General features: G+C 39.2%; 1 protein-coding gene across 1 annotated transcript in view; it reads right to left on the bottom strand.

Annotated features, from left to right (window-relative positions):
- Positions 1 to 27,838, bottom strand: part of KIF6 (kinesin family member 6) — a 383,680-nt gene that overhangs the window by 225,583 nt on the left and 130,259 nt on the right. Inside the window, exons 7-10 of the mRNA XM_060021290.1 lie at positions 19,315 to 19,521; positions 10,782 to 10,925; positions 9,770 to 9,856; positions 5,517 to 5,620 (exon numbers count right to left, since the gene is read on the bottom strand). Of these exons, the coding sequence (XP_059877273.1) occupies positions 5,517 to 5,620; positions 9,770 to 9,856; positions 10,782 to 10,925; positions 19,315 to 19,521 (542 nt within the window). The remainder of the gene's footprint in view (positions 1 to 5,516; positions 5,621 to 9,769; positions 9,857 to 10,781; positions 10,926 to 19,314; positions 19,522 to 27,838) is intronic.

The following is a 27,838-nucleotide window of genomic DNA, read 5'->3' as shown; positions in this document are numbered from 1 at the left end:
TAAATCGTTGGAATTATTTGCTGTATCCTATATTACTAACCCCCCCAAAACACCTATTAAAATGATTAGCATCCAGTAGGTACTCAATAAATTCAGTTTGAAGGATTAACTGATTTATAAAGATTAACTAAAGGAAATAAGTTAGAGACAGACTAATACTGTATGAACTTACTTATGTGTACAAAATTAAATGTTGAACTCAGAGAGTAGATCAGTGGTTGCCAGGGGCTGGAGGGCAGGGGAAATAGGGAGATGGAGGTCAAAGGGTACAAACTTCCAGTTTTAAGATGAATACATTCTGAGGACCTAATGTACAGCATGGTGACTATAGTTAACAATACTGTATTGTATTCTTGAAAACTGCCTACAGCGTAGATGTTAAATGTTCTCATCACACACAGAAACACATAGTTACATAAGCAACTATGTGAGGTGATGGAGGCATTAACTAACCTTATCGTGGTAATTATTTCACAATATATACCTATATTAAATCATCACACTGTACTCTTTAAACTTACACAATGTTATATGTCAATTATACCTCAATAAAGCCGGGAGATAAAAGAGAAAAGAAAAGCAAAGGATCGAGATGCTTGTAAATTTACTTTGGGCAAACTTGAGCCCATGAGATCCAATCCAGCTCCGTCTCAGAAAGAAAATGTTGCTGTGCAGAAAATATTCTACTCATTTAGACTTGGGCCAGGAAATAAAGCTTCCATCCTAGCCAGAGGCCTAAGGGATTTTTTTAAAGGAAGAACGAGATATGTGTTTAGAGAATCAATCAGAATTAAATCTTCACCCAAGAAGTTTTGTATAAACATTAACTTGGCTATACAGCCTCCATCCAGCTGTCTCTTTTCAAATTTTACACAGGCAAAAAAAAAAAAAAAGATGTAAACTAAAAATATCCCAATAACTGGAGGCTGACATCTGAAATCCTCTTCAGTTGAAGCATCCAAGTCAATGCAACAAATATTTACATTAAGAACTGAAATTCTGGGAAATAGTTCAAAAAATTTGATAGGGCTAGGTATTAACAGACATCTCCAAACTGTCCAATACATACTACATAGAATATATTATCTATTAAATATCTGCTTTCTGATGTCCTTCGCAGAATCCCTGAGAGGAATGTCTTCATGCCATGCCAGTCAGCATAAGCCCAGGAATCAGCAGCACAGACAAGTAGACAAGGCTAGAACATTCCTGCCACTCTGTCCTGCCAAGCTGTGGGACTCTTCCTCTCTGCTACACTACTATCTCCCTCCCACCCTTGCCATCCGGGAGTCTGGGCGCAATGGGAGGACTGAAGCTCATTCACATTCCTGAGTAAATGTCCAGGAGCCCCAGAAGACAAAGAAGCACAGACGATATGAAATGCCAGAGCCACATTAGGGGCAAATTTTAACTTATCTCTTTTACTTTAACATGATAAAGCACTCTTAAATCTGATGAATTTTAAGTTGTACCAATATTGATCTAGCTAATTATGCCAAAACATAAATGCAACTATAATATAACAAAAACAATAACAAAAAACCACATTCTCTGAATAATCCTCACCATCAGCATGAACAAGCACCAAGGTTACTGGATTGTGAAACTCTACGCTTGGCTTTGGCAGGGTGAATGCAGTTTGCAGCGTGAGCTCTCCCCAGCTGCTGGTCAGAAACCATTAATGAGATGTAATGCAATATAGTGCTCTTATACTGACAGCAGAGAAGCGACTTCATTGCAAATTGCTGAAGTTCACTTATTAGCACATAAACTAATTTTACATGATTCCTGAGCTCAAAATTAATCATCACTATCTCTGCGGTCTCATGTTTTATTCATCTCTCCTCATAATACTTATATGTTGCATCATAATTACTTGTGCTCATGTCTGTCACTGCCACTAACTTGTGAACCGATTGAGAGCTGGATCTAGGTTTTGCTCATCTTTGTGCTCCTTTCAGGGCCCAGGATAGAGTTGTGTGAATAGTAGATGAATAATAAACATTTAATGAGTGAACCAATTGTCCAGAAAAACTAATGGCAACCCTACATACTGTCTGTATAGAATCTGTTCCAATTGACATTTGTATATTTGTTATCTGTGGATCAAAGGAAACCAATCCAAAATCTAACCATCTGTCAGTATTTTAAATCTGCTGTCACAATTTTATTTCTCATGATTCTACCCCGAAACTCCTGTGACTGGCAAATTTGCCTGTCAGTAACTTTTAGATAGAAACATCTGTTTATATAATAAATGGCAAGTTAGTAAAAGAGGTAATGTAAACATAATACAATATTAAATATCACAAAGAAGTTATAACAATATGTGATTATTGTTTCTTATTCTTCACAGAATTTTTCTTTTTGTGAAAGTATAGTCTGTGGTAGTCTCTTTAAGAGAGGATGTAGCATGGTAAATTTTCTGTCTGAAAGCTTGTACGTCTGAAAAGTGGCTTTACTTCACCTTCACCTTTGAATATTAATTTGGCTAGATACAAAAATCTCCATTCATAGTCCTTTTTTGTTTTGTTTTGTGTTTCAGCACTAGAAGTTCTTGTTTCCAGAGTTGTTGATGAGAAGTCTTCTCTAAAGCAGATTCTTGGTTGTTAATAATTTTCTTCTCGGATAACTCTTAGGATTATTTTCTATCTGGTGACGTTCTAAAAATTTTCTACAACATTATTATACTACTCAGCATATGGTAACCCTTTCATTCTGAAGTCCTATGTCTTTTTGTTCTTTTTTTTTTTTAGTTCCAAGAAATAGGTTTTCTTTCTTTAACTATTGGCTCCCCTAAATTATCTCTATTTCTTCTCCATAAATTCTGTTTTCTTACATGTTGACAAATCTAGAGCTATTCTCTACGATTCTTTTCTTTAAACTTTCTTTTTTTACCCTTTTATCTTATACTCTGGAAGAATCCCTTAGCCCCCACCTTCCTGGTTCACTAATTTGCCCCTCTGTGTTTACATTCTGCTATTTGGCCATCATTAAGTTCTTAATGGCAACAAGTACATTTTTTTCATTTTCAAGATCTCCTCTTGATCCTGTTATTGTTCCATGGATGGAATGCCATGTTTTATATCTCCACTTTTCTTGCTTAGTTCTGAAGCCCTCCAAGCTGTAAATGCTTGCTCTTGGCTTTTTCCATGTTGGCTGTCCTCATATTTCTAGTCACTCCCAACTGTGAGCTCACATTTCCTAGACTCTAAGCTCTCTCAGCTTGGGCAGCCAGTCTTAGGTGAGGGACTGAAGCAGCTGTGGGTGCCTGTGCTCCCTACTGTTTTCAGTGAGACCAGGAGATGGGCAGAGCTGGAGACAGCAGCTGGTCTCTAGAGCTTATGCAGTCCCTCTTTGTCCTGGGCATCATCAGCTACCTGGGGTCCTTCCCTATTTCCCCATCCTAAACACTGACCTAAACACTGCGGGGAGAAAGGAAGAAGGGAGTACACAGGGGTTCATAGGAACAAACTCCTCCCACTACAAGAGCTCTACCAACCCTCCGTGGCTGTTCCCAGCCCTCTCCTGCTCCAGGGTGCCACCACTTCTAGACATGGGACCTTGGTGGTGCTGCACCATGACTTGGTCTATCCTTTTCTCTTGCCCATCGCAATCCCACTGTTCAGTCTCCCAGGAATTCCTTGAAGCTTCTAATCCCTTATTAAGTTTACTTCTTATTCTTGGGTGTGGCTAGAGATTCAGATGTTTCTTTATATCTGTTCTAAAGCCCCCCAATCTGGAGGGAACCTGCAGCATATTTTTGCACATTCTGACATTTTGAACCACAACATTCAGAATCTTACCCTTAAACGGAGCCTTCTGAGCAACATAGAGTACACAGGAATTAGAGAAAACACTGTTACTTATTTGATATGTTGGTCATTTCCCTGTTTGCTTTTAGATCCAATTTCCACTTTTCCCTTGTTTGACTCTGCATCACAGGAAACTACACTCCCTGACTCTTTGAACAACTGGCTTTTGGGTAAGTTGTTCAGCCAGTGGGAGGCACTGGTGGAGACTGGAAGGGGAGGTGAGGGAGAAGCCAGGCCTCCCTGCCGGGATGATGCCTCGACAGCACCCATGGCTCTCCAGAGGCCTCAGCTTCCATTCTGTCGGGCAGCGTTCATCTTGTCCAGCTCCTGCTGGCTGGCACTAGTCTCTGGCCTTGGTAACACAACCTTCTACCGATGTCCCTCCAGTCCTAGGGGCGTAGGACCTCCTCCTGCTGCTCTGATCTCTGGGGTGCTGCAGCACCTCATAGAACCATCTCCTGGGCAACAAATTTCCTATATTAAATTCCTGCTGTTGAGAGGCCTAGAATGGTTTTGTTTTCCTGGTTGGATTCTGATTTGAAGATCAAAGTTCTGAAGAGACTTCTTCAAAAATAATATTGGGTAAGTCCTTTCTCTGAGGGGAAGGGAGCACCATAGTAAAGGAATTTTAAACTTGGGTTTCTCAATATCTAAGATATCCCAAGTTATTTCAAGGAGTGACATGAAATCCTCTAAAATGTGAAATTTGGCAGTACATTTCACCTTAATTGCATATATGCCACAAAGCGGTTTTGTAAGGAAAGCCTTAGGGGCCTATCATATTATTAAACACAGTGTTCTAGAATCAGGAAGTGCTATCCTAGAGGAGGAAGGCTTTGAGTATAACAGAAACCTTGCCTAAGGCTTCTCAAGCTTCACACCTACCTTCAGGGGGAGCCATGAGCTTGTTTAAAGAAAATACTTTCATCATCTGTTACCGTTTTCTCTGTTGAGAGAGGGTTATGTGAAATGACAGAAAACCTTAAAAAAAAAATCTTGTGTAGCTTTGTTATTCTGAAATAGAGAATACCAGTGCCTTCTAAGCCTAGTCCGTTATGATCACTCCACAGTGCTTAATAAGCAGCACAGAACCAACTAGAGAGCCCGCCACTGTGGCCCGTGATCAGAGAGAGAACGAGAGCCACGCTGTGCCCCTGGTATGCCATATGGCTGCAAATCTAAAGGCTCTGAAAGATGCCGCACTTGTAGGAAGCCCTGAATACCTGCTTTCATTTCCATCTTGAGTGTTTGAACTGTAATATATGGACCATCTATTTATTAAAGGAGAGAGCTTACTTTGGCATGGGATAAATTGGTGCTTGCAGCAAGATGCTGTTTAATACAAGGGACGTTTCTTGAATTCCTTTCAGATCTGAGATCCACAGCTTAAGAGTGTTTGGTGTATACATTTAAAAACTGCACGACTATTATACAACCTCTTTTCTTCAGCTGGCATGAGAAGGATATTCCCATCCTCTCTATGCTCTGTTCTTTACTTCCTCAAAGCTGAGGAGGCAAAAACCCTGCCAGCCTTATCCAGCTTTTCATGGAAAGCCGCCACTCTTAACTGGCGCCTAAATGCAATTTCAGACCGTCCCAGGAGAACTTCGTTCTTTGAGGTGAATTCATAATATTAGGGCCAACAAAGAAGTTAACACAAACTTCAACGGTTAAAGAAAAAGAAAAAGTCTGCAGTCTTACTGAAGGAGCTCTGCTTCTGTGAGTGCCTCTGTCCTCTGCTCCCCAGTGACAATGGCCAGTTCATCCTTCAGTTCCTGGATTTCCTTTTGTAGGCGTATAATCATCTGCAAACGGCAAGGCAGGAGCGTAAATGTCAACTCCTCACTGAGGGGAACTATGTGACAGAGAACCATACATCTTTTAAAATTATGAACAAAAATGTACAGAGGATGATATAAAAGACACTCTTGTACTTAGCACCCAGCTTTGTTAAATCTTAACATTTTGTCAAAATAGTTCTAGGATTTTTCTTAACAAATAAAACATTACTGATGGAACTGGTATCCCTTATTCCTGTTCCCCTTCTGTCCTTCCTGGAGTGATTGCTGTCCTGCATTTAGTGGGTAGCATTTCCCTGCATGTTTTATACATTTACTCCATATGTACAGATGTGACTGTAAACGATGTATGATATCATCTTGCATGCCTTACACTTTATGTAAATGTTGCCATACTGCATGTAACTGCAACTTGCTTTTTTTTCCCCCCTCACACTATGTTTTTGAGATTATTTATATTGCTTCATGTGGCTCTAGTTCATGAATTTTCATGGACATATAGTATTTCAGTAAAGGAATGTATCACAATTTACGTATCTATGTCTCCTGTTGAGGGACATTCAGGAGTTTTACTTTTGCGATTACAAAGAGTGTTGCTGTGAACATTATAAGTCTCCGGGCATGTGTGGGACAGCTTCCCTGTAGTGTGCACCTAGAACTGTGTGGAGGTAGAGTGAGTGCACCCCCTTATTATATATTGCCAAACTGCTCTTCAGAATGGATGCATAAATTCATATTCTCAGCAGCTATATATGTAAGTTCCTGTTTCCCCACATTTTTGTCATTTTGTATGTAGTACTGCCAGACACTTTAATCTTGCCTATCTAGGTGGGTGTAAAATGGTCTCTTATCTAGTTCTAATTTAGAACTAGTATTTTCATGATTATTAGTGAGGTCGATCATCTTTGCGTATGCATACTGGCTGTTTGGGTTTCCTCTTCTGTGAATTATTTATTCACCATCTTGCCCATGTTTCAGTTGAGTTGTTTTTCTTTTCCTTATTAATTTGCAGGTTTCTTTATATATTCGGGATGTGAACCCTTTGTTAGCTGTATGCAATGCACATGTTTTCTCCCAATCTATGTAATATTTTTCACTCTGTGGTGTTCTTTTTGTTAAATGAAAGTTTTAAATTTCAATATAATTTCATTATCAACTTCTTTTGTTTTGAGCTTTATATTTGTGTCTTCTTTAAGAAAATCTATTTTACCTAAAGCCATAGCAATGTTTTCCTATATGCTCTTATAAAAGTTTTAAAGTTTTGCTTTTTACATTTAGGTTGATTGATTTTATTTTGTAGGAAGTGTGAGATATGGATCTAATTTTAATTTTTTTATGGCTAACCATGCAATATTTGCTATTATAATTCTGTTATATATTTCCACATGTAACTTGTGTCTTTTTCTGGGCTACTGGTTAAAAACATTTGTCTACTTGACTATATGTATGGTAATACTACACTGTTTTAATTACTATATCTTAAAAAATTTTGGGCATCTAGATAGAATAAGTCCCTTCCATCTTGTTCTCTTCCAAAATAGACTTCACTATTCCTGATCATTTGCTCTTTCATATAAATTTTAGATTTGGCTTGTAAAATTCTACCAAAGGCCCTCCTCAAATTTTAACTGGAAATAAATTTGAGTAAAAGGTTAATTTGATAAGACATTAAAGTAATGCTATGAATCATTACATCCATGAACATGGTATAGCTTTCTGATTCCTTTCAATACTAATCTGTATATGTCTTTAATTAGATTTTATTCCTATAATTTTAAAGTTTTTGTTGCTATTATAAACGGAATTTTTATAAAATTGCATTTTCTAATTATTGGCTTTTGATATATAGGAAGGCAATTCATTTTTATGAATGGGTTAATTTTCTGAATATTATTTTGGTTATCTGTTTACTTGTTATTAAACACTCTTGGATATTCTATATGAGCAATCAAATTGTCCACAAGTAATGACAGATATTCTTCTTATCAAATCCTCATAAATAAAAAAAAAAAAAGTCTCTTTCCTAAGAACCTCCAAGTATAGTGCTTAAGACATTCTTGTCTTATTCCTTCTAACGTTTCAACTTTAAAATGTTTGCTGTAGTTTTTGGTTGATACCCTTAATCATTCTAAGGATGTTCACTTATATTCATAGTTTGATGAGTCTTTTCAAACTATGGATGAATGTTTAATGTTATCAAACACTTTTTCTGCATCTAGTGATGTGATCATTTCATTTTTTCTTTTAATTGTGAATGTGATGAATCACCTTAATTCATGTGATTTTACTTTTTAGTATGAACTACTTCAGATATACAAAAAGGTATAAATAATACCATGTACCTACTACTTAACTTAAGAAATAAAACATTACAGACTCTTGTGAACGCCCATCCCATAGAGTCTTCCCTAAATTTGGTGTTTATTTTTCCCATTCAGTTGTGTTTTGGGTGGTTTTGAGGACAACTTTTCAACTGTCACTTGTGCTTCAGAAAAGCTCTGTACATAAAATAATGAACAGTAATATCAGTTTTTAGAAGCAATTATAAAGGAGATGAGGAAACAACACTTGTCAATTACCAGATAATTCTGCACCAGGAAGACCTCAACATTTGTTCAATTAGCTATTAGTTTTTGACTCCTGATTTGTCGTTTCTTTAAATCTCTCACAGACTTACATCTAACACACGATAATGTTCATCTTTGTTCAAATTCCTCAAGTTCCTTCAAAGAAAAGTCTCTCTAGCCAAATTTGAAGGGAAAAAATAACCTCAATGTCTAATATGTTTATTTTCCTTCAGTTATGAAGTAATTTTTGTCTTCAGGCTAATAGTACATTCCTATCTTTCTCATTCTGCACAGTAATATTACAGGGCTGCTGGCAGGGTAGGAACAGCAGAAGAATTCATCCTAGGAGTTCAGTTCCATTTGACTTAGGCCTTTGAATTGTGTCTCCTTTTTCCAGTGGAGGTACCCTGTGGTGCTGACGAGGGACTGGACTGGAAAGGGATCCTGCCTCACCCACTGGTTTCTCCAGAAGAGAATGCTGTCAGGGGAGCTCGGGCTCCCTGAGGCAAGTGGGACAAAACAGTCAGCCCCATTATTCTTTTGTCCTTCTTTTCCTCTACCCTTCAATGGAATAATTTCAGGGAAGGAAGGGCAAACACTCAAGAGGAAGTAATTAATATGGGTAACAGTGAACTTGAGATTTTCTTGTTTGGAATTTGAGAAATTTGTAAATGAAGCACTGTTGGTAAGATTTCACATCTTTTTTGTAACGCATACCACTAAGCTTACACCAGCTTATTTTCTAGAGAAAAAAAAAAATTTTTTAAAGGTGACTGATTTGCAAAGTAATATAATCTTAATTTTGGAGTTTTACAAAACTGAAATATTTTATTTCAACATTTCCAATGTTGACAGGAGTTAATTCCTTGTTGTATTTTATTTGAAGACTAACAAAATAGAGAAAAGAAAAAATATCTGCATTTATAATGAGTAGGTGAATCATGTAACTTGCAAATATTTTTCCTTTAGAAAAAGAACTTTGATAAAGAAGAATTCATTTTTATAAAACTAGAGACTTGGCCATTTTTCCATGGATCAAACCAACTATTAACTTTCAAAAATCTCTAGAATAAGTAACAGAACAGTCATGCAAAATACTATTCTATTTAATAACCATTAGGACTTCTTTTTCTCGATAAGCTTTTATAAAAGATGGTCTATAATTACTGTCTTTAGAAAGTTAAGCTGACTTTTTTTTTTGAAAGGCTATGACCTGCCTACAAATATAACTGTGTATGATTCTGTGTATGTCCCCAGGACTCACTGTGCCCCTAACTGATGGAGTAAAGGGGGCTGGAGGTAAGAGAACAGGCCCTGGCGTCAGACTGTCTGTGTCTGAATCCTGCTCTGCTACCAATCAGCACTGTTACTCAGATCAGATCACTAAATATTTCTGCGTTTCAGTTTTGTCATGTGTAAAGTAGAGGAAGAGACGGCATCTACTCATGAGGTTGTTGTGAGAATTAAATGATTTAACACGTTTCCAGTATTTAGAACGTTGCCTGGTTACGGAGAGTGAGTGTCTCCCAAAATTTAACTAATCTTTGATATACTTTGATTTTTTTTAACATAGTTAAAAGTTGCTTACCAATCTGGGATCGATTTCTTCATTAAGAACAGCTTCATTCTTTATGAGTGCCACTCGTTGTGCAAATCTACAGGTAGATATAGATTCCTAAGAAAGCAAGATAAGTCCTTAAAGTGTTATGGCATAGAGAGATAAAACAATTTCTGTTCACAGGAAAAACGTGTACACCTAGAGTGATGTGCATAAAACACAACGAGGAAACATGCTTCCAAATTAGGAAGTCTTGCCTTTCCCTGGAACATTATTTTTCATTAAAATTTTGTTTGGGCTTAATATAATGACTGATGCCCAAAGTGTGGAAGATCCTGAGGTCCTAAGTGACAACTGGTATGTGCTTTTCAACTATTGATTTGTCAAACCAGAACCACATACACAAACCAGAATCATAGCAGGTACCACAATCCATAAGCATCAAAGGGTAAAAAATAAATATTTTTAACAGGTGCAAAAGAGAGGCTTTTCAAGGCATCTTACAATGCACTTGGGGCTTGGCCTTGTTTGGGGAGGCACCCTGCAGCTTCCTGTTTTCCTCTCTTAGAGAAAGTCTGAGTCCCAAACGTTAAACTGAAATGCATGAAACATCAGCTGGCTCTAAAGCAACCCAGGAGAGCCATCTGGCAGCCAAACCCTGCCAAGGCGTCCTGGGTGCTGTGCCCAGGGACACGTCTAGGGACACACCTTGGAGATGTCTCCAAGGCACCTAAGCAATCAGGAGCAAAACGGATCAGGAGAAGCCGATGGGTCTCCTCCCTCACGTCTCTGGCAGGTCTTCCAAAATTTGTGTATGAGGTTTTCTGCAAACCATCCCGTGCTATGTGAAGTCAGTTCTCAAACTGGGGGAATTACAATTCTGGCAAATAACCCAAAGCTATGAACTCTGGTGGGTCTTCACCTCTGAAGGCATACCCTAACCCAGTTGAAAAGACGGAAACCCACCCAGGACCCTCAACTCCGTCTCACAAACTAGCATAAAAACTCAGACTGAGATCTCCAGAAAGAAGAAGCAACATACGTCGATATTCCTTTTCTCTAAAGAGAGGGTGGCAATCATGGTCGTCATGCAGTTCCCTCCCAGGCTGTCTCTCAGGACACTGGTCATCATGGAGTTCCGATATGGAATGTGTGAGCGGTGCTTTTCTGAGAGGGCAATGATAACCTGTGGTGGAGGGGAAAAAGAATAGCGTTAACTTAGCAGAAAATGCACACTGGACAAACTGAGCTGCGACGGCAACAAGAATACAAAATGCAGTGACCCCCAAAACTTGGGCTCAGAATAAATATCTTAAAATATTCAGTACAGTAACAGTGAAGATGGAATGAAGCAAATATAGTAAAAACATACCATGATGAACCCTGTCATTTTTGGATAGATGATATAACTTGTGCAGAATTGGATACATTTTTATTCTGTTTTCAGTCACTGAGAAATTTATATAAAAACTCAAGAGTAAATCATGCCAGATTTTTTAAAATCCTACCAAAATTGGTCTGCATGCCTCATCTTCAAGGTAAAAGAGGCAGAACAATAAATAAGAACCACAAGAGGCAACAGACCCTAGATTCTGGGGCCAGATTGTCCAGGTCCAGATTCTAGTCATACCAGGGCATGCCACTCACCATCTCTGCCTCAGTCTCCTCATCTGTAAAACTGGGAAAAGACAGTATCTACCTATGAGTAGTTGGGATGATTAGAAGAGTTAAAATGTGCAAATTACTTTGAGTAGAACTAGCCCAAAATAAGTGCTGTATATGTGTGTTTACTTTCACTGTAAGTGTTGGGGGAAGTGCACCTTGGTTCAACTAGAGCCTGCTCATCTTGCTCCTTAGCAGTCTTACGTACTTAGTAGGAAGGTGGTAGATGGATGGATGGGAGATGGATGAAAGGCTGCTGTGGGCTGTCCCCAAGGGGAGCCACCAGGGGTTCAGGGTTTTCTGGGGAAGATGAATCCAGTGCCAGGACGCCCACTGCAAAGCATCAGGAATAAGTCACCCACAGATGTGACATGTGACTTCAGGGGCATCACAAGGCCCTGGCTCCTGAAAATACTTCCAACACCTGCCATTGTTCTAGTCTTCCCTCTTCCCAGCTGTGTAATTCCCATCATCAGAACTTTTTCTACTCCTTTAGTTTACAAAATAAGATGGGAACATTGTTTTTGAAGGCCGTTTTTAGCAAAATCATGTAACGATACCACTGGTCTTGCTTTAAGCTAATGACCCACAGGTTTTACTATAAACCAGAAATCCTGTGAGAGTCTCTCAAAAACCACTTTTCCACTCTCAGAAATGGGCCTTCGCACCTTATCCTCTTGTTTCAAACATCTACCCAGCCTCCTCTCTCCACCTTCAGCCTGAGCCGATGGCCACACACTCTTCTTCTAGGTGTAAGCGGTCTACCTGCCCCGTCCCTCAATCCCCCACACATTCCACTCTTCCTGTGGTTACTGTCCTGCTCCTGCCCAAGTCCAGCCCTGTGTCCCCTCCCTCTTCTCCTCTTACCTACTTCGCTCCTATAATTAACCCCTCTCTTTGTATTAATTTCTCTCTCTCACCGGAATCACTCCCATTCTGCAAGCCCACAACAGTACTAAACTAAGTTGGCTCTTGCCAAGGTCATCAGCAACCCCCCTGAACCAAAAGCACTGACTGCTCTCTTACTAGACCTCTGATTTGAGTAAGGCATCAACATAGGTATTCATTGCCTCCTTCAGGAAATGCTTTAGTCACTTGGTAATCAGGACATCACACTTTTCTGGGCTTTATCTTTCCTTAAAAACTAGATAATGAATACTCGCTTTTCTTCTTCCCAAATTATATCTGTTGAAGTGCTCCAAGGCTCAGTCCCAGATCCTCTCCTCTTTCTTATCTACACTGTCTCTCTGTGTAATCTCATCCAATCCCCTGGCTTTAAATACATCCATATCCTATCCGAATGTCTCCCCAATTTACAGCATCAGCCTCAACCTCTTCCCTGAGCTACTATCCCTGAGGCAACTCTGCATCTCCACCTGGATGTCTGTTCCTGACTGTCTCTCCCCTCTGCCCCCAAGCCTGATTCTTTCTCAGGCTTTACCCATCATTACTGATAGTGCCACCATCCACCAAGTGGCTCAGTCCAAAACCCTAGGCAACGTTCCTGAATTCCTCTCACCTCCAACATCCAATTTCCATTAGGTTTATCTACAAAACATACCCAGAATTGGATCACTTTTTCCCACCTCGTTTGCCACCGCTCCAGTTCGAGGCACCATTTTCCCTTCCTTGGATAACTGCTCTCAAGGCTCTGAATCAGTCTCCTTGTTTCTCCTTTTGCCCACCCATGGTCCCCTCTCTGCATGGCAGGCAGAGAAACCTTTACAAAAATGTAAGTTACATCAAGTCACTGCCCTGCTTACAACCTCCCGATACACTTGGTATAATGACCCAACCCCTGTGTGATCTGGTTCCTGTCTACCTATCCAACCTCATCTCCTACGGTGCTTTCGTGGCCCACACTGGCCTTGCTGTGGCTTCACCATGCCAAGCTTAGGCCCACATCGCAGCCTTTGACCTTGTTTCTTTTACCTAGGATGCTCTTGCCCCAGATTTTCTTACAGCATCCTGCTTCTCATCAATCAAATCTTTGCTCAAGTTTTATTTCCTCACAAGGGCTTTCCCTGAACCCCCTATCAAAAGTAACACCCCGATATCCAGGCTTTAACTCTATTTTATTTTTCTTCTGGTACTCACCACTATTGGAAATTTTATTTATTTACTTGTTTGTTACCTGCTTCCCTATGAGAGTTTCTGCTCCACAAGGCAGAAACAAAGGACTTTGTTTCTCTTGCTCGTGGCTCCATCGCCACTGCCAAGAACAGCACCCGGCACCCGGTACATGTGGCAGAAACTGAGTTGTCTCCCTCAGCTCCCATGATAGTCCCCATACTACTTCTGCTTCCTGAAAAATTACATTTCCTAGTCTCTCTTACAGCTCACGGTCTGCATGAGACCTAGCTCCATCAAGCAAACACCCTGTGTGGGATTGGAGGTGAGTGATGAGAGGTGGTGGTCATAAGGAGGAAGACCGCATTTGTAGGTGGGTGGCAAAGGCAACTGGTTTTTTTGAGGCAGCTACAGGGAAGTTTCTGGAATCTAGGACTTAATGTCCTAAGTGCCCAGTGGGGATAACAGTGGCGTTTTACAGAGCAGTTCAGTGGTGTGATTAGAAGTGTCTCTTGGCTGGGACTTTCCCAGTGGTCCAGTGGTTAAGACTTCGCCTTCCAATGCAGGGAGTGAGGGTTCGATCCCTGATTGGGGAGCTAAGATCCCACATGGCTCGTGGCCAAAAACACCAAACACATAAAACAGAAGCAATACTGGAACAAATTCAATAAAGACTTTAAAAGATGGTCCACATCAAAAAGATCTTGAGAAAAAAAAGAAGTGTATCTTGGTTGTTCTGCTCCTAGCTGGGTAGTACTCAAGCCCAGTTTTCTAATTTTTCTTGAGATTCTTTATGTTTAATAAACTCTATGCTGCTTAAATTAGCTAGAATCAATTTCCCAATTTGCAGCTAAAAAATCTGATTAATACAACATATGCTCAACACTTTTTTGTTAAATGAATATGAATAAATGAGTGATTGGATTAATTAGTTTTACCTAGGAAGGCAGTAGGAGGGTCATTAGTAGTGAACGAGATTTGGGAGAACTAAGCTTGAATGTAACTGGGAAGAAAGTGAGAAATATGGTGGACCCGATCACTTTGAAGACTTGTAGCACAATAAACGCAGTTCTAGGCCATTTCTTTTTCCTTTTTTTTTTGGCTGTGTTGGGTCTTCGTTGCTGTGCACGGGCTTTTCTCTAGTTGCGGTGAGGGGGGGCTCCTCTTCGTTGCGGTGCGCATGCTTCTCATTGCGGTGGCTTCTCTTGTTGCGGAGCATGGGCTCTAGGCATGCAGGCTTCAGTAGTTGTGGCTCACGGGCTCTAGAGGGCAGGCTCAGTAGCTGTGGCGCACGGGCTTAGTTGCTCCGCGGAATGTGGGATCTTCCCAGACCGGGGCACGAACCCGTGTCCCCTGCACTGGCAGGCGGATTCTTAACCACTGCGCCACCAGGGAAGTCCTAGGCCATTTCTTTATAAGCGGGTCCTGAGCAGGTATCCTCCCAGCTCTAGAGGACTTTAGGAATACCATAATAAGCCCAGACCCCTTGGACAGAAACGGATCTTCAGAGTGACTTAGCAATGGCCAGTATTTGAGAGAGAGGCAGAAGTAAATTATTCCTCGTGGTGCTGCTTTGGGTTCTCTACACTGGGCAGAAACCAAATGATCTGAATGGCACAGGGTGAGGAGGTGTTCATACAACCTGGATTTTTTTAGTGTCTACTTCCATTTTGGATTTCATGTACAAATACAATAACATGTTCCTGAAGACATTCTTTAAGCAACAAAGGGTGGAACCCCACATTACACTTAATAGTATCTCCACGTACTGAGAAACTATGCCTGAAATCAATAACTCAGTTTACTACTTCATTCATTAAAGAGAATTTCTTTTAAAGAACTCAGATGTCCATGGAAGATTATCCCCTGAGAACTGACAACAATTTGGAGAGTTACAACTAGCACCGCACCACCAATTTTTTCTCCTGAACACAACACATTCAGTGGAAGCCAAGTGGAAAGTAACACTCTGAAAAAGTCCCACTCATGTTGGATAACTGGCCGGGGTGACCCTGATTCTGATTTCTGGAGAAGGAGAGAGCAAACACTCTCTGCTCCCAGTGGATTCTCACTTAACATTTGGGCTGACAAAGACCCGGGGTCACCCAAGGAGCACTCCGTGAGGCTTATGGCTGGAACAAGTATGCATGGTCCCTTCCTTTTCCTCCATGGGCTCGATTTCTAGGGTCAAGATGTACCCTGTTATTGTGGCTTGAAATGTTTTTGAGGAGACTCTTTGGAAAAAGTACTACATACACAAGGAAAACTCCAAAACCAACAGCACTCTGGCCAATAGAAATTTATTTGCTTCTGAGCACAATAAGGTGCATTCAACTCAGAACGGCTGTGCCCTGTGAGCAGGTGTAGGGTCTCACAATTATGGCCAGAGGGCCATTACAATTCGCATGGAATTTCTATAACCCTAATGTGGGCTAATTCATGGAAGAAAGGCTACCAAACTGTCTTTTCCTAGTCCATCTCCATCTTATATATTCAAACTGAGACAGAGAAGATGTCTCAGTTTGATTATATTATGGACATCTACATGAATTTCTATTACAGCATTTATCTTACTGCATTCTAAGTATTTGTTTGTACGCTTTGCTCTTTCACTGGATGACACGGTAGCACAGGCTTTCTCAATTATACATCGATCCCCATTGCCTAACGTAACTTGTAGCACCCAGTGGACACTCAATCACAATTTGTTGAATGAATGAGTGAATGAATGAATGAAGATATTTAAACTAAACTGTGTTATACTTCCAGTCTCAAAGGCCCATAATAAAGTACTTCATAAAGAAAATATGTTGGGCTTCCCTGGTGGCGCAGTGGTTGAGAGTCTGCCTGCCGATGCAGGGGACACGGGTTCGTGCCCCGGTCCGGGAAGATCCCACATGCCATGGAGCAGCTGGGCCCGTAAGCCATGGCCACTGAGCCTGCGCGTCCGGAGCCTGTGCTCCGTGGCGGGAGAGGCCACAACAGTGAGAGGCCCGCGTACCGCAAAAAAAAAAAAAATGTTTATAAAAGTCCTTGAATTCTGTTATTTCATCAACAGTATCTGCTCACTCTTTTTACTATTCTCCTTCCTAGGTACTCTTTGGTTCCCTCTCACTTATGTCTTTCTGTGTAAAATTCCAATATTTCTCTACTATCCACAACTTTTTCTCTAGCAGCTGCTCCTAGCTTTACTCAATCTCACATACTCATGTCCACACACTGCAGTCTTCCATATTTATGTTCTTCTTTCCTCTCATACTGATCTTCTCCTTCTCCTCCTCTCTCCATTATTTTATGCCATAACCTCCATGAAGACCCTTGTACAGCAGTGTAAAGAGCTAACGGCTGCAGTGATGCAGTGGGCATCTATGAAACAGATAAGTTACATTCGGAGAGCCAAAGGTCAATGACACGTGAACATCACTGAGACCCTGGGTGAATCCATCGCGCAGATGGAGCTAAGGGCTGACAGACTCCCAGTTCTCACTGCCTGACATGCTCTGACCCCATCCTGGCTGGGCTCACTCCTACACATTCCTCAGATCTCTGCTTAACATCAGTCCTGAGAGAACTTTCATTAACTCTCCCTTCCTCAGTCTAAGTCCAATCCCCCACACTCTCCTCGCCCCTTGGACTTGCTCTGCAGTCTCCCATCGGGATTACAGCCACGTACTTAATGAATACTTATTCAGTGCATGTCTCCCTCCACTGGACCATGAGACCTTCGGGGCAGGGGCTGTTTCTGTTTCATTCAGCGCTGTGGTCCAGGGCCCGGCACAGTCCTCAGCACATTACTGCTCCTTATAAGTATCTGTTAAATAAATAAACTAGCTATATAGAAAATCAAATGCCACATAGCCACCAAGACTGCTCACATGAGGCTGATGTTACCAGAATTTTGAAGAGAAGAAATGTAGGGAGAGGAATAGTTTTAATGACAAGTAACAGCTTGCAAAGGTTGTGTAGAATGAAGAAAAAGAAAAGATAAGGAGCAGGATGTTTTTCTTGAGTGATTACAATTGGCGGAAATTTTGATTCAACTAACAAATATAAATATAATTTCGTATGATGGATGGATATAATGGGAATTAAATGATAGTGAAGACTCTGAAACAAGTAGGTATATTTGAAATAAAGCACTTTGAATATAGTCTATTATACTTTCATATCAATGTTACATAAATATCCTATAAAGTAAAAGGATCTGTTAAGTAAAAATAGTATGTAATATGTGAACAAGAAAGAGTTCAGGAATGCTGACTATCGTCAGAAACACTAAAGTGATCTGAACACCATGCAGGCCTTAATCTCTGGGTGTTGCATTACTGGGATTCATTTGGTCAGAGCCTAATTGTGTGTGCCTTGTTCACAGAAAGTTCCCTTAGGTTTCTCTCAATCTGCTTTTTCAGCCAGCTTGACCATTAGAAAGCATTTAATGTCAGGACAACATCATTCTCAAAAGGGTTCATTATGCAGCTTTAAAAAAGTAGTCTTTTTTCTCAAATCTTTCAGTCTCCAACATTCATTAACGGACCCTTTTGCCTCGCCAATATCCTCTGTACTTCTCCACTCCAGTTTTTGATCATGTTTCTCTTTCTTTCTTTCTTTTTTTTTTCAGAATTAGTTGCCATCTTTAACATTCAACTCACAACATTTATACTCACAGAGCTGAAAGGAACTTGAGAAATAATTTAATTCAATGCACTCCTTTTAGATGGGAGAAATTTTCTCTGTAAGATTTATTTAGCAAAATTCAGATGAGCTTTCTCTGCCTTTGGAATAAAATTCAGAAATTAAAAATTAAGCATGCACTGGGATGGACTGTAGTAAACTTGGAGTAGGGACAGGGAGGGAAGCTAAGGCAAAGAGAACCATTGCAGGGTCAGAATCACCAACTAGATGAAGTCACTACAAATGGAAAAGATACTGGTCATCTCCACATTATGGTCTCATAGCTAATCTACCAGCCCAAAAAAATAGGCCATGGAGGTCGTTTCCAACTTATATTCACACCCACTACTAATTTTACAAAAAAATACAAGGTATAGTGAAAAAAAGTATAGTCTTTGGAGCCAAGCAATTCGAGGTTCAAATCCCTATCTCAGCACTAGCTGTGTAATCTCAGGAAGGCCTGTGGAAGACCGGAGTTAAAAAAACTGTAAGATGTGGGTAATAACTAATACCTACAGTGCAGAGCTGTTGTGAGGTTTAAATGAAATGGTTTATACAGAAGTCTAGTAGCTATACCAATGTTTATAGCAGCATTATTCACAATAGCCAAAAGGCGGAAACAAGTCATGTTCATCAACAGATGAATGGATATACTAAATACTATATATCTATATTTATATCTACACACACACAATGAGATATTATTTAGCCTTAAAAAGGAAGAAAATTGTGATACACGTTAAAACACGATTGACCTTGAAATTATGCTAAGTGGAAGAAATCAGACACAAAAGGACAAATATTGTATAATTCTACTTATACGAAAATCAGGAACAGGCAAATTCATAGTGGCAGAAAGTAGAATAGAGGTGATGGGGGCCTGGGAGTATAAAGAGATTGTGAGTTACTGTTTAATGGGTACAGAGTTTCTGTTTGGGATCATAAGAAGTTCTGGAAATGGATGATGCTGATGCTTGCACAACATTTTGAATGTACTTAATGCCACTGAATTGTAAAAATTAGTTAAATGGTAATTTTACGTTATATATACTTTGCCACAGTAAAAGAAGAGAAACAAAACAAAACAAGACAAAAATGCTAGTAGAATGCGTGATGTGAAGTACATGGTCAAAAAATGGTTAAAATAGGTACACCCCACCCTACCCATTTACCTGTTCTAAGTAATGTAGTGACAAGTTGATATACTTGGCCTCTGTCAGAAGCTGGCCCCCGACTCCAGTCTTTGCAACTCGCTCTGAACCAGCCAGGTCAACCAAATGCAGCTTGGCCTGTCGCACAGTTGCAGATCCTGGTTCCTTGCTTGATAAGTGAATGGTGAATATGCAGTGGGAACGGGTTGAAGCTTGGTTCATAGGAGTCTACAATAAAAATGTTGTAAAACAAAATTGATAAACCATTAGCCAGACTATGAAGAAAAAAGGGAGAAGACTCAAATCAATAAAATTAGAAATGGAAAAGGGGAAGTAACAACTGACACTGCAGAAATACAAAGGATCATGAGAGATTACTACAAGCAACTATATGCCAATAAAATAGACAACCTGGAAGAAACTATGAAGAAAAAAAGGGAGAAGACTCAAATCAATAAAATTAGAAATGGAAAAGGGGAAGTAACAACTGACACTGCAGAAATACAAAGGATCATGAGAGATTACTACAAGCAACTATATGCCAATAAAATAGACAACCTGGAAGAAACGGAAAAATTCATAGAGAAGCACACCTTCCAAGACTGAACCAGGAAGAAATAGAAAATATGAACAGACCAATCACAAGCACTGAAGTTGAAACTGATTAAAAATCTTCCAACAAACAAAAGCCCAGGACCAGATGGCTTCACAGGTGAATACTATCAAACATTTAAAGAAGAGTTAACACCTATCCTTCTCAAACTCTTCCAAAATATAGCAGAGGGAGGAACACTCCCAAACTCATTCTACGAGGCCACCATCACCCTGATACCAAAACCAGACAAAGATGTCACAAAGAAAGAAAACTACAGGCCAATATCACTGATGAACATAGATGCAAAAGTCCTCAACACAATACCAGCAAACAGAATCCAAGAGCACATTAAAAGGATCACACACCATGATCAGGTGGGGTTTATCTCAGGAATGCAAGGATTCTTCAATATATGCAAATCAATCAATGTGATACATCCTATTAACAAGTTTAAGGAGAAAAACCATATGATCATCTTAATAGATGCAGAGAAAGCTTTCAACAAAATTCAACACCCATTTATGATAAAAGCCCTGCAGAAACTAGGCATAGGGAGAAGTTACCTCAACATAATAAAGGCCATATATGAGAAACCCACAGCCAACATCGTCCACGATGGTGAAAAACTGAAAGCATTTCCACTAAGATCAGGAACAAGACAAGGTGCCCACTCTCACCACTCTTATTCAACACAGTTTGGGAAGTTTTAGCCACAGCAATCAGAGAAGAAAAAGATATAAAAGGAATCCAAATTGGAAAAGAAGAAGTAAAGCTGTCACTGTTTGCAGATGAAATGATACTATACATAGAGAATCCTAAAGATGCTACCAGAAAACTACTAGAGCTAAGCAATAAATCTGGTAAACTTGCAGGATACAAAATCAATGCACAGAAATCTCTTGCATTCCTATACACTAATGATGAAAAATCTGAAAATGAAATCAAGAAAACACTCCCATTTACCACTGCAACAAAAAGAATAAAAGACCTAGGAATAAACCTACCTAAGGAGACAAAAGACCTGTATGCAGAAAACTATAAGACACTGATGAAAGAAATTAAAGATAATACAAATAGATGGAGAGATATACCATGTTCTTGGATTGGAAAAATCAACATTGTGAAAATGACTATATTACCCAAAGCACTCTACAGATTCAATGTAATCCCTATCAAACTACTACTGGCATTTTCCACAGAACTAGAACAAAAAATTTCACAATTTGTATGGAAACACAAAAGACCCCGAATAGCCAAAGCAATCTTGAGAAAGCAAAACAGAGCTGGAGGAATCAGGCTCCTGGACTTCAGACTATACTACAAAGCTACAGTAATCAAGATAGTATGGTACTGGCACAAAAATAGAAATATAGATCAATGAAACAGGATAGAAAGCCCAGAGATAAACCCACACACATACTGTCACCTTATCTTTGATAAAGGAGGCAAGAATATGCAATTGAGAAAAGACAGCCTCTTCAATAAGTGGTGCTGGGAAAACTGGACAGCTACATGTAAAAGAATGAAATTAGAACACTCCCTAACACCATACACAAAAATAAACTCAAAATGGATTAAAGACCTAAATGTAAGGCCAGAAACTATAAAACTCTTAGCGGAAACCATAGGCAGAACACTCTATGACATAAATCACAGCAAGATCCTTTTTGACCCACCTCCTAGAGAAATGGAAATGAAAACATAAATATACAAATGGGACCTAATGAAACTTAAAAGCTTTTGCACAGCAAAGGAAACCATAAACAAGAAGAAAAGACAACCCTCAGAATGGGAGAAAATATTTGCAAATGAAGCAATTGACAAAGGATTAATCTCCAAAATTTACAAGCAGCTCATGCAGCTCAATATCAAAAAACCAAACAACCCAATCCAAAAATGGGCAGAAGACCTAAATAGACATTTCTCCACAGAAGATATACAGATTGCCAACAAACATATGAAAGAATGCTCAATATCAGTAATCATTAGAGAAATGCAAATCAAAACTACCATGAGGTGTCACCTCACACCCGTCAGAATGGCCATCATCAAAAAATCTACAAACAATAAATGCTGGAGAGGGTGTGGAGAAAAGGGAACCCTCATACACTGTTGGTGGGAATGTAAATTGATAAAGCCACTATGGGGAACAGTATGGAGGTTCCTTAAAAAACTAAAAATACAACCACCATACGACCCAGCAATCCCACTACTGGGCATATACCCTGAGAAAAACCATAATTCAAAAAGAGTCATGTACCACAATGTTCACTGCAGCTCTATTTACAATAGCCAGGACATGGAAGCAACCTAAGTGTCCATCGACAGATGAATGGATAAAGAAGAGGTGGCACATATATACAATGGAATATTATTCAGCCATAAAAAGAAACGAATTTGAGTTATTTGTAGTGAGGTGGATGGACCTAGAGTCTGTCATACATTGTGAAGTAAGTCAGAAAGAAAAAAACAAATACCGTATGCTAACACATGCATATGGAATCTAAAAAAAAAAAAAAGGTCATGAAGAACCTAGGGGCAAGACGGGAATAAAGACGCAGACCTACTAGAGAATGGACTTGAGGACACGGGGAGGGGGAAGGAAGGGTAAGCTGGGACAAAGTGAGAGAGTGGTAGTATATATATGGACATATATACACTACCAAATGTAAAATAGATAGCTAGTGCGCAGCAGTCCCATAGCACAGGGAGATCAGCTCGGTGCTTTGTGATCAGCTAGAAGGGTGGGATAGGGAGGTGGGAGGGAGGGAGACACAAGAGGGAAGAGATATGGGGATATATGTATATGCATAACTGATTCACTTTGTTATAAAGCAGAAACTAACACACCATCGTAAAGCAATTATACTGCAATAAAAACGTTAAAAAAAAGAAGTAATGCGAACAATGAGAATTTCTGTGGAATATCAACAGATTTAAATTTATATTTCCAGTGAAAAGACTTCATTTCCCAGGAAGTGAACACTTTCAAATGGAGTAAAAACACTTGTAGCTGAGATCCTTAACATGAATTATTTTCTCCTGAATGACTGATAACAGATGTGGCCGGGTTCATTCAGAAAGTGAAAAAAGAGTGTGAATGAGGTAAAGTTTGGGACCTCTTAACCAGTAGTATAATGTTATTTCATTACATGACCACAATGCATACCTTAACTTTGGCTAGCCATATTGAAAATGTTCAATGTGAATTTCATGGTAAAAGAGCTGAGAATGGGTTCATAAAGAGAATGCATTACAGAATTGTAAACACAATCCACAGACAAGGATACCCAACATCACCGCTACTACCCAACACTGAACTGGGGCTTCCAGTCAAGGTAATAAACAAGAAAAATATATGTGGCATAGTGACAGGAAAAGAAGAAATTAAAGTGTCATTATATACCGAAAATATTGTGGTTTACAAAGAAAATGCAAGAATGTCTACAAATAAACTGTTAAGGGCTAAAAAGATTAGCAGGGTTGCTGGATGCAAGACCAATATGAAAAATCAATAAAGTTCTAATAATCCAGCAACAATTAATCAGGAAATATTTTATTGGTAATAGCAACAAAGATGATGAGACACTAAGAGATTAATCTTATAAAAGATGTGTAATTTGCAGAGAAAATGAAAATCTGAATAAATGGTGTACCAGATGTTAATATACCATTTCATAGATGGGAAAATTCAAAATTAATCTCTATATTAATCTCTCTATATTAATCTATATATTCAATGCAATTGAAATACAAATGCCACTGGTTTTGTTTGCAGAACAAAACAAATTAATTCTAAAAACCAGATGAAAGAGCAAATATTGGCAAAATAATCAAAAACAATTCAGTGAAAGAATAATAAGGAAAGGGGTCTTGTCTTGCTATATATCAAGGAATAATCATAACACCATAGTAATTAAAACTGTGGGACTGGTGCAGGAACAGATAGAGAATTAGATCAGTGAAACATGCTGTGCTCATTTAAGGAACTCTGTATGAGGTATGGGTGACATCACACCACAGTAGAGAAAGGATGGACTTATTAACAAATGATGTTGGAGTAATGGTCTAACCACCTTGAAAAAGTAAATTTAGGTTGCTCTCTCACACTATACACACAAATAAATTCCAGAATGTATTATAGACTTATGTGTAAAAGAACACAACCTTAACATTAATAAAATATAGAAGCATATTGTAATCAACCCAAGGTAGTAATAGATAATCTATGATAAGACACAAAACACAAAACTGAATGGATTTGAAATACTTGACCAAATAATCCAAAATTAAAGAACTTCTGTGTGATGAGATCTACGGTAAAGTTAAAAGACTGGGCGATGATATTGGCAATATATATGGCTGACAAAAGATTAATATTTGAAATAAAGAACCCCCACAAATCAATAAGAAAAACAACACAGAAAAAATGAGCAAAGGATATGAACAGGCATCCCATAAAGAGGAAACATGAAAATGGTCAACAAGTCTTTGAAAAAATTGCTCAAGCTTACAAATAGTCAAGACAAGTAATTAAAACCCAACAACAAACTACTTCATTCACCTCTACTAGACGGGCAAATTAAAAAAAATAAACTCTAACAAAACAAGTGTTTGTAAGGATATAAGGAAGCAGGAACGTTTATACACTGCTGGTAGGAATGTAAATCAAGAATCTTTTTTGAGAGAATTCCCTACGGCTCACAAGCCAGCAACAGCCTGACTACTAGGTATATTTCCTAGAGAGAAACCTGGGCCAGGTACATTACCTGGGAGAGACAGAGACAGAGGCAGAGAGATGGATGGACATTCACTGCAATACTGCTTGGGGTAGCAAAAAGTTGGTGCAAGATGTACAGCCTAAATGGACATCTGTGGTGGGAAAGATGAATAAACTGGGATAATTCAAATTACAGAAAATTAAACTTCTGTATAGATTGACATAGATTTCTAAAATAGAATGCTGAGGAAAAATGGCAAGTTAAAGAATAATATAAATACTATGATAGAACTTAGATAATTAAGAAGACAATATTATCTAAAAATATTAGTTCATGGTGCTATAACTTAGGTCATTAAAAGCGTAAAAAATGGACTGGAGGATATAGCAAATTAATGATAGTTGTTGCCTTTGGGAGGGATGGAAGTGGAAGGCCAACAAGGAGACTTCAACTTTATCTGAAATATCCTATTATTTTTATTTAAAAATTCTCAGAAGTAAGTAGATATCAGATATCTAAAAATATCTAAAATAAAAATTATCTAAAAATATTCCAAAAGAATGCTCATGTGAGTAAACACGTTCAGATCTCCACCTTTGCAAAACAGGATTTAACGAAAGACTTTCCATACAGATATACATGTATTCAGATAGGGTAATATATTTAGATGCTATTTCAACCAGAAATTCTTTCTGTAAATATAAATTCTTGATATACACGATCACTGATTTACACCAACTAGCAAAATACAGAGATGTCAAAATACTGGCATAGTTTTCGTGATGATGATGTAGCTAGGGAGTTACATAGGCTGAAAATTTGACCCATTACTCGTTGCCACAATAACTATACCTAAACCTAGCCAGTGTGTGATTTTGCATGCTAAAGTGGATCAGCAAATAACCATACATCTAAAACCGCAAACTCAAATTTAGAACCTAAGTTGAGGTGTTTTGGAAGTGACTGTAAGTTATTTGCAGAACTTAAACGTGGGTTTCATTTCACTGTTATATTTGCACAACAATGAATCGTACAGCACTGTAACAAAAGTCAAATGACAATCGATATAAATGACTAACGTAGAGACTATCCCCAACAGCTGTCTTCAGCTTCCAAATTGATGCACTGAAATCACAGTAAAATGTGGACCATTACAAATAGTGGAAGAGTGAACCCAAGGGTACATCAAATTAAATTGTATTTCTGTAGTTTGTAATTAAAATGCAGTAATATGTGTAGGAGTCCATGCCTACAATTTTGTAACTTCTCATAAATATTTTCTGCATGAAGTAGTAGTTGGTGTACTCTTAGCGAAAAATTTCTTAAACCTCAGAAAACATTCTTTATGTATAGCTGTTTAAGTGTGATTGAATATGCCAGTGTCTGCTCTGTGTTTATTTAAGGACATCTTTATGTCTCATAGGCATGCCCCTACGTTTGTCCTTTTAAAGGTAAAATTGTATTTAAACATTTTTGAAACTGCCTAAGAACAGACGGCACCATTTAGGCAGATTTCATTCAAATTTAAGGGCACATTTTAAACAAATGTGCTCTTGGCACTAGAGACAGTGCCTTTGGAAAAATTCTAGTGATGATTAATCATCTGCATGCAGAGAGCTTTCACATTTCGTATCATTCTGAGTATATAGCCCCGTATTAGGCAGTACAGAGACAAGAAGGAAAAGAAGGCCTGGACCTTGCCCTCAAGGCATTTATAATCTGGTTCAGGAGCTAATGACAAAATGTGTGAAATGAGAGTGAACAATGAGAAAAAGGTAAATGTGCAGGAAAGAAAGTGATCTGTTTTCAGCACTGAGCATCCTGATCTTTCAGGTAAAACCTACGAATGTTAACCATTCCCTCATTATGGAAGCTCTCCACGCTCCTTCTATTCCTAGGTTTCTAGAGTCAAACACTCTCTCCACGCTCCTTCTATTCCTAGGTTTCTAGAGTCAAACACACAGTCTTCCCTGGTGGCGCAGTGGTTGAGAATCTGCCTGCCAATGCAGGGGACACGGGTTCGAGCCCTGGTCTGGGAAGATCCCACATGCCGCGGAGCAACTAGGCCCGTAAGCCACAGCTACTGAGCCTGCACGTCTGGAGCTTGTGCTCCGCCACAAGAGAGGCCGCGATAGTGAGAGTCCCACGCACCGCGATGAAGAGTGGCCCCCGCTTGCTGCAACTAGAGAAAGCCCTCGCACAGAAACAAGACCCAAACACAGCCAAACATAAAGAAAGAAAGAAAGAACTGAGTAAAAAATTAAAAACAACAACAACAACAAAAAAAAAACCACTCGCTCTAACTGCTTGCTCTGTCTCCTTTTCCTTTATTGGACCCTTTTCTCTCCAGTCCCTAAAATAGGCATGTCCCAAGCTATGGTCATCATATTTCTTCCTCTTGGGGAACTCTTCCATAGCTCTGATTCTCATTGGATTGGTACTGCAGTGTAGTTAAAAATCACACAACCAAAATTTTAGAATTGGGTGTCGGATGACCTGGTTTCTTCAAGCCCTGGTTCCATCAGTTACTAGTGTTGAAATCTTAAGCAAATTTACGTAAAGTAATTTTGGTTTTTCATGCCTTTGAAATGCCATAATAAGACTTGCTTTGCTGCAAAGAGTTGTACTAATTACCGATTGAAATGTTGAAGTGGTCCATGAACTGTAAAAGGTCATAAGAATGTCTCACTGTTGATGTTCACTCTGTTCAGATGCCTCCCATGTCCTTATTTCAATCACAATTTCTCTGTACCCCAGAGTAGAATGTCCAAGAGCTGGACTGAAAACTGTCACTAAAATGCCCTGCCAGCATCTTGAACTTAATGTTACCCCAAACAACCTCATCACTTTCCCTCATTCTGTGTCCCACGGATGGATATCCAATCCGCCCTATTGCATGTACCTCTGTCAGCTTTGCTCCATCTCCAAATATCTTTTACCTCTCACCTGGGCTCCTACATTCTTTCCTTACTAGTCTTCCCATATTTATTCTTGGCTCCTCCAACTGTTCTCCACCTTGCAGACAGAGTAATACTTCAAAAACACATATTTGATTACATCAATCCCACCTAAATCCCTGAATTAAACTAGCATGCTCCCTAAGACTAATATCTCCGGTTCCTACAACTGTATCTGATACAACTGTTTATCAAACTATTTTTAAAGTATGGCAATCTGACACTCTGAACTGAATTTATGCTTTCAAATGTAGCCTAACCACAGCAGAGGA

This window comes from Delphinus delphis, chromosome 10 (assembly GCF_949987515.2).
Source record: "Delphinus delphis chromosome 10, mDelDel1.2, whole genome shotgun sequence".
NCBI classification, from domain to species: Eukaryota; Metazoa; Chordata; class Mammalia; order Artiodactyla; family Delphinidae; genus Delphinus; species Delphinus delphis.
The sequence above is the reverse complement of the archived record's forward strand: the minus strand, read 5'-3'. Positions and strand labels throughout refer to the sequence as shown.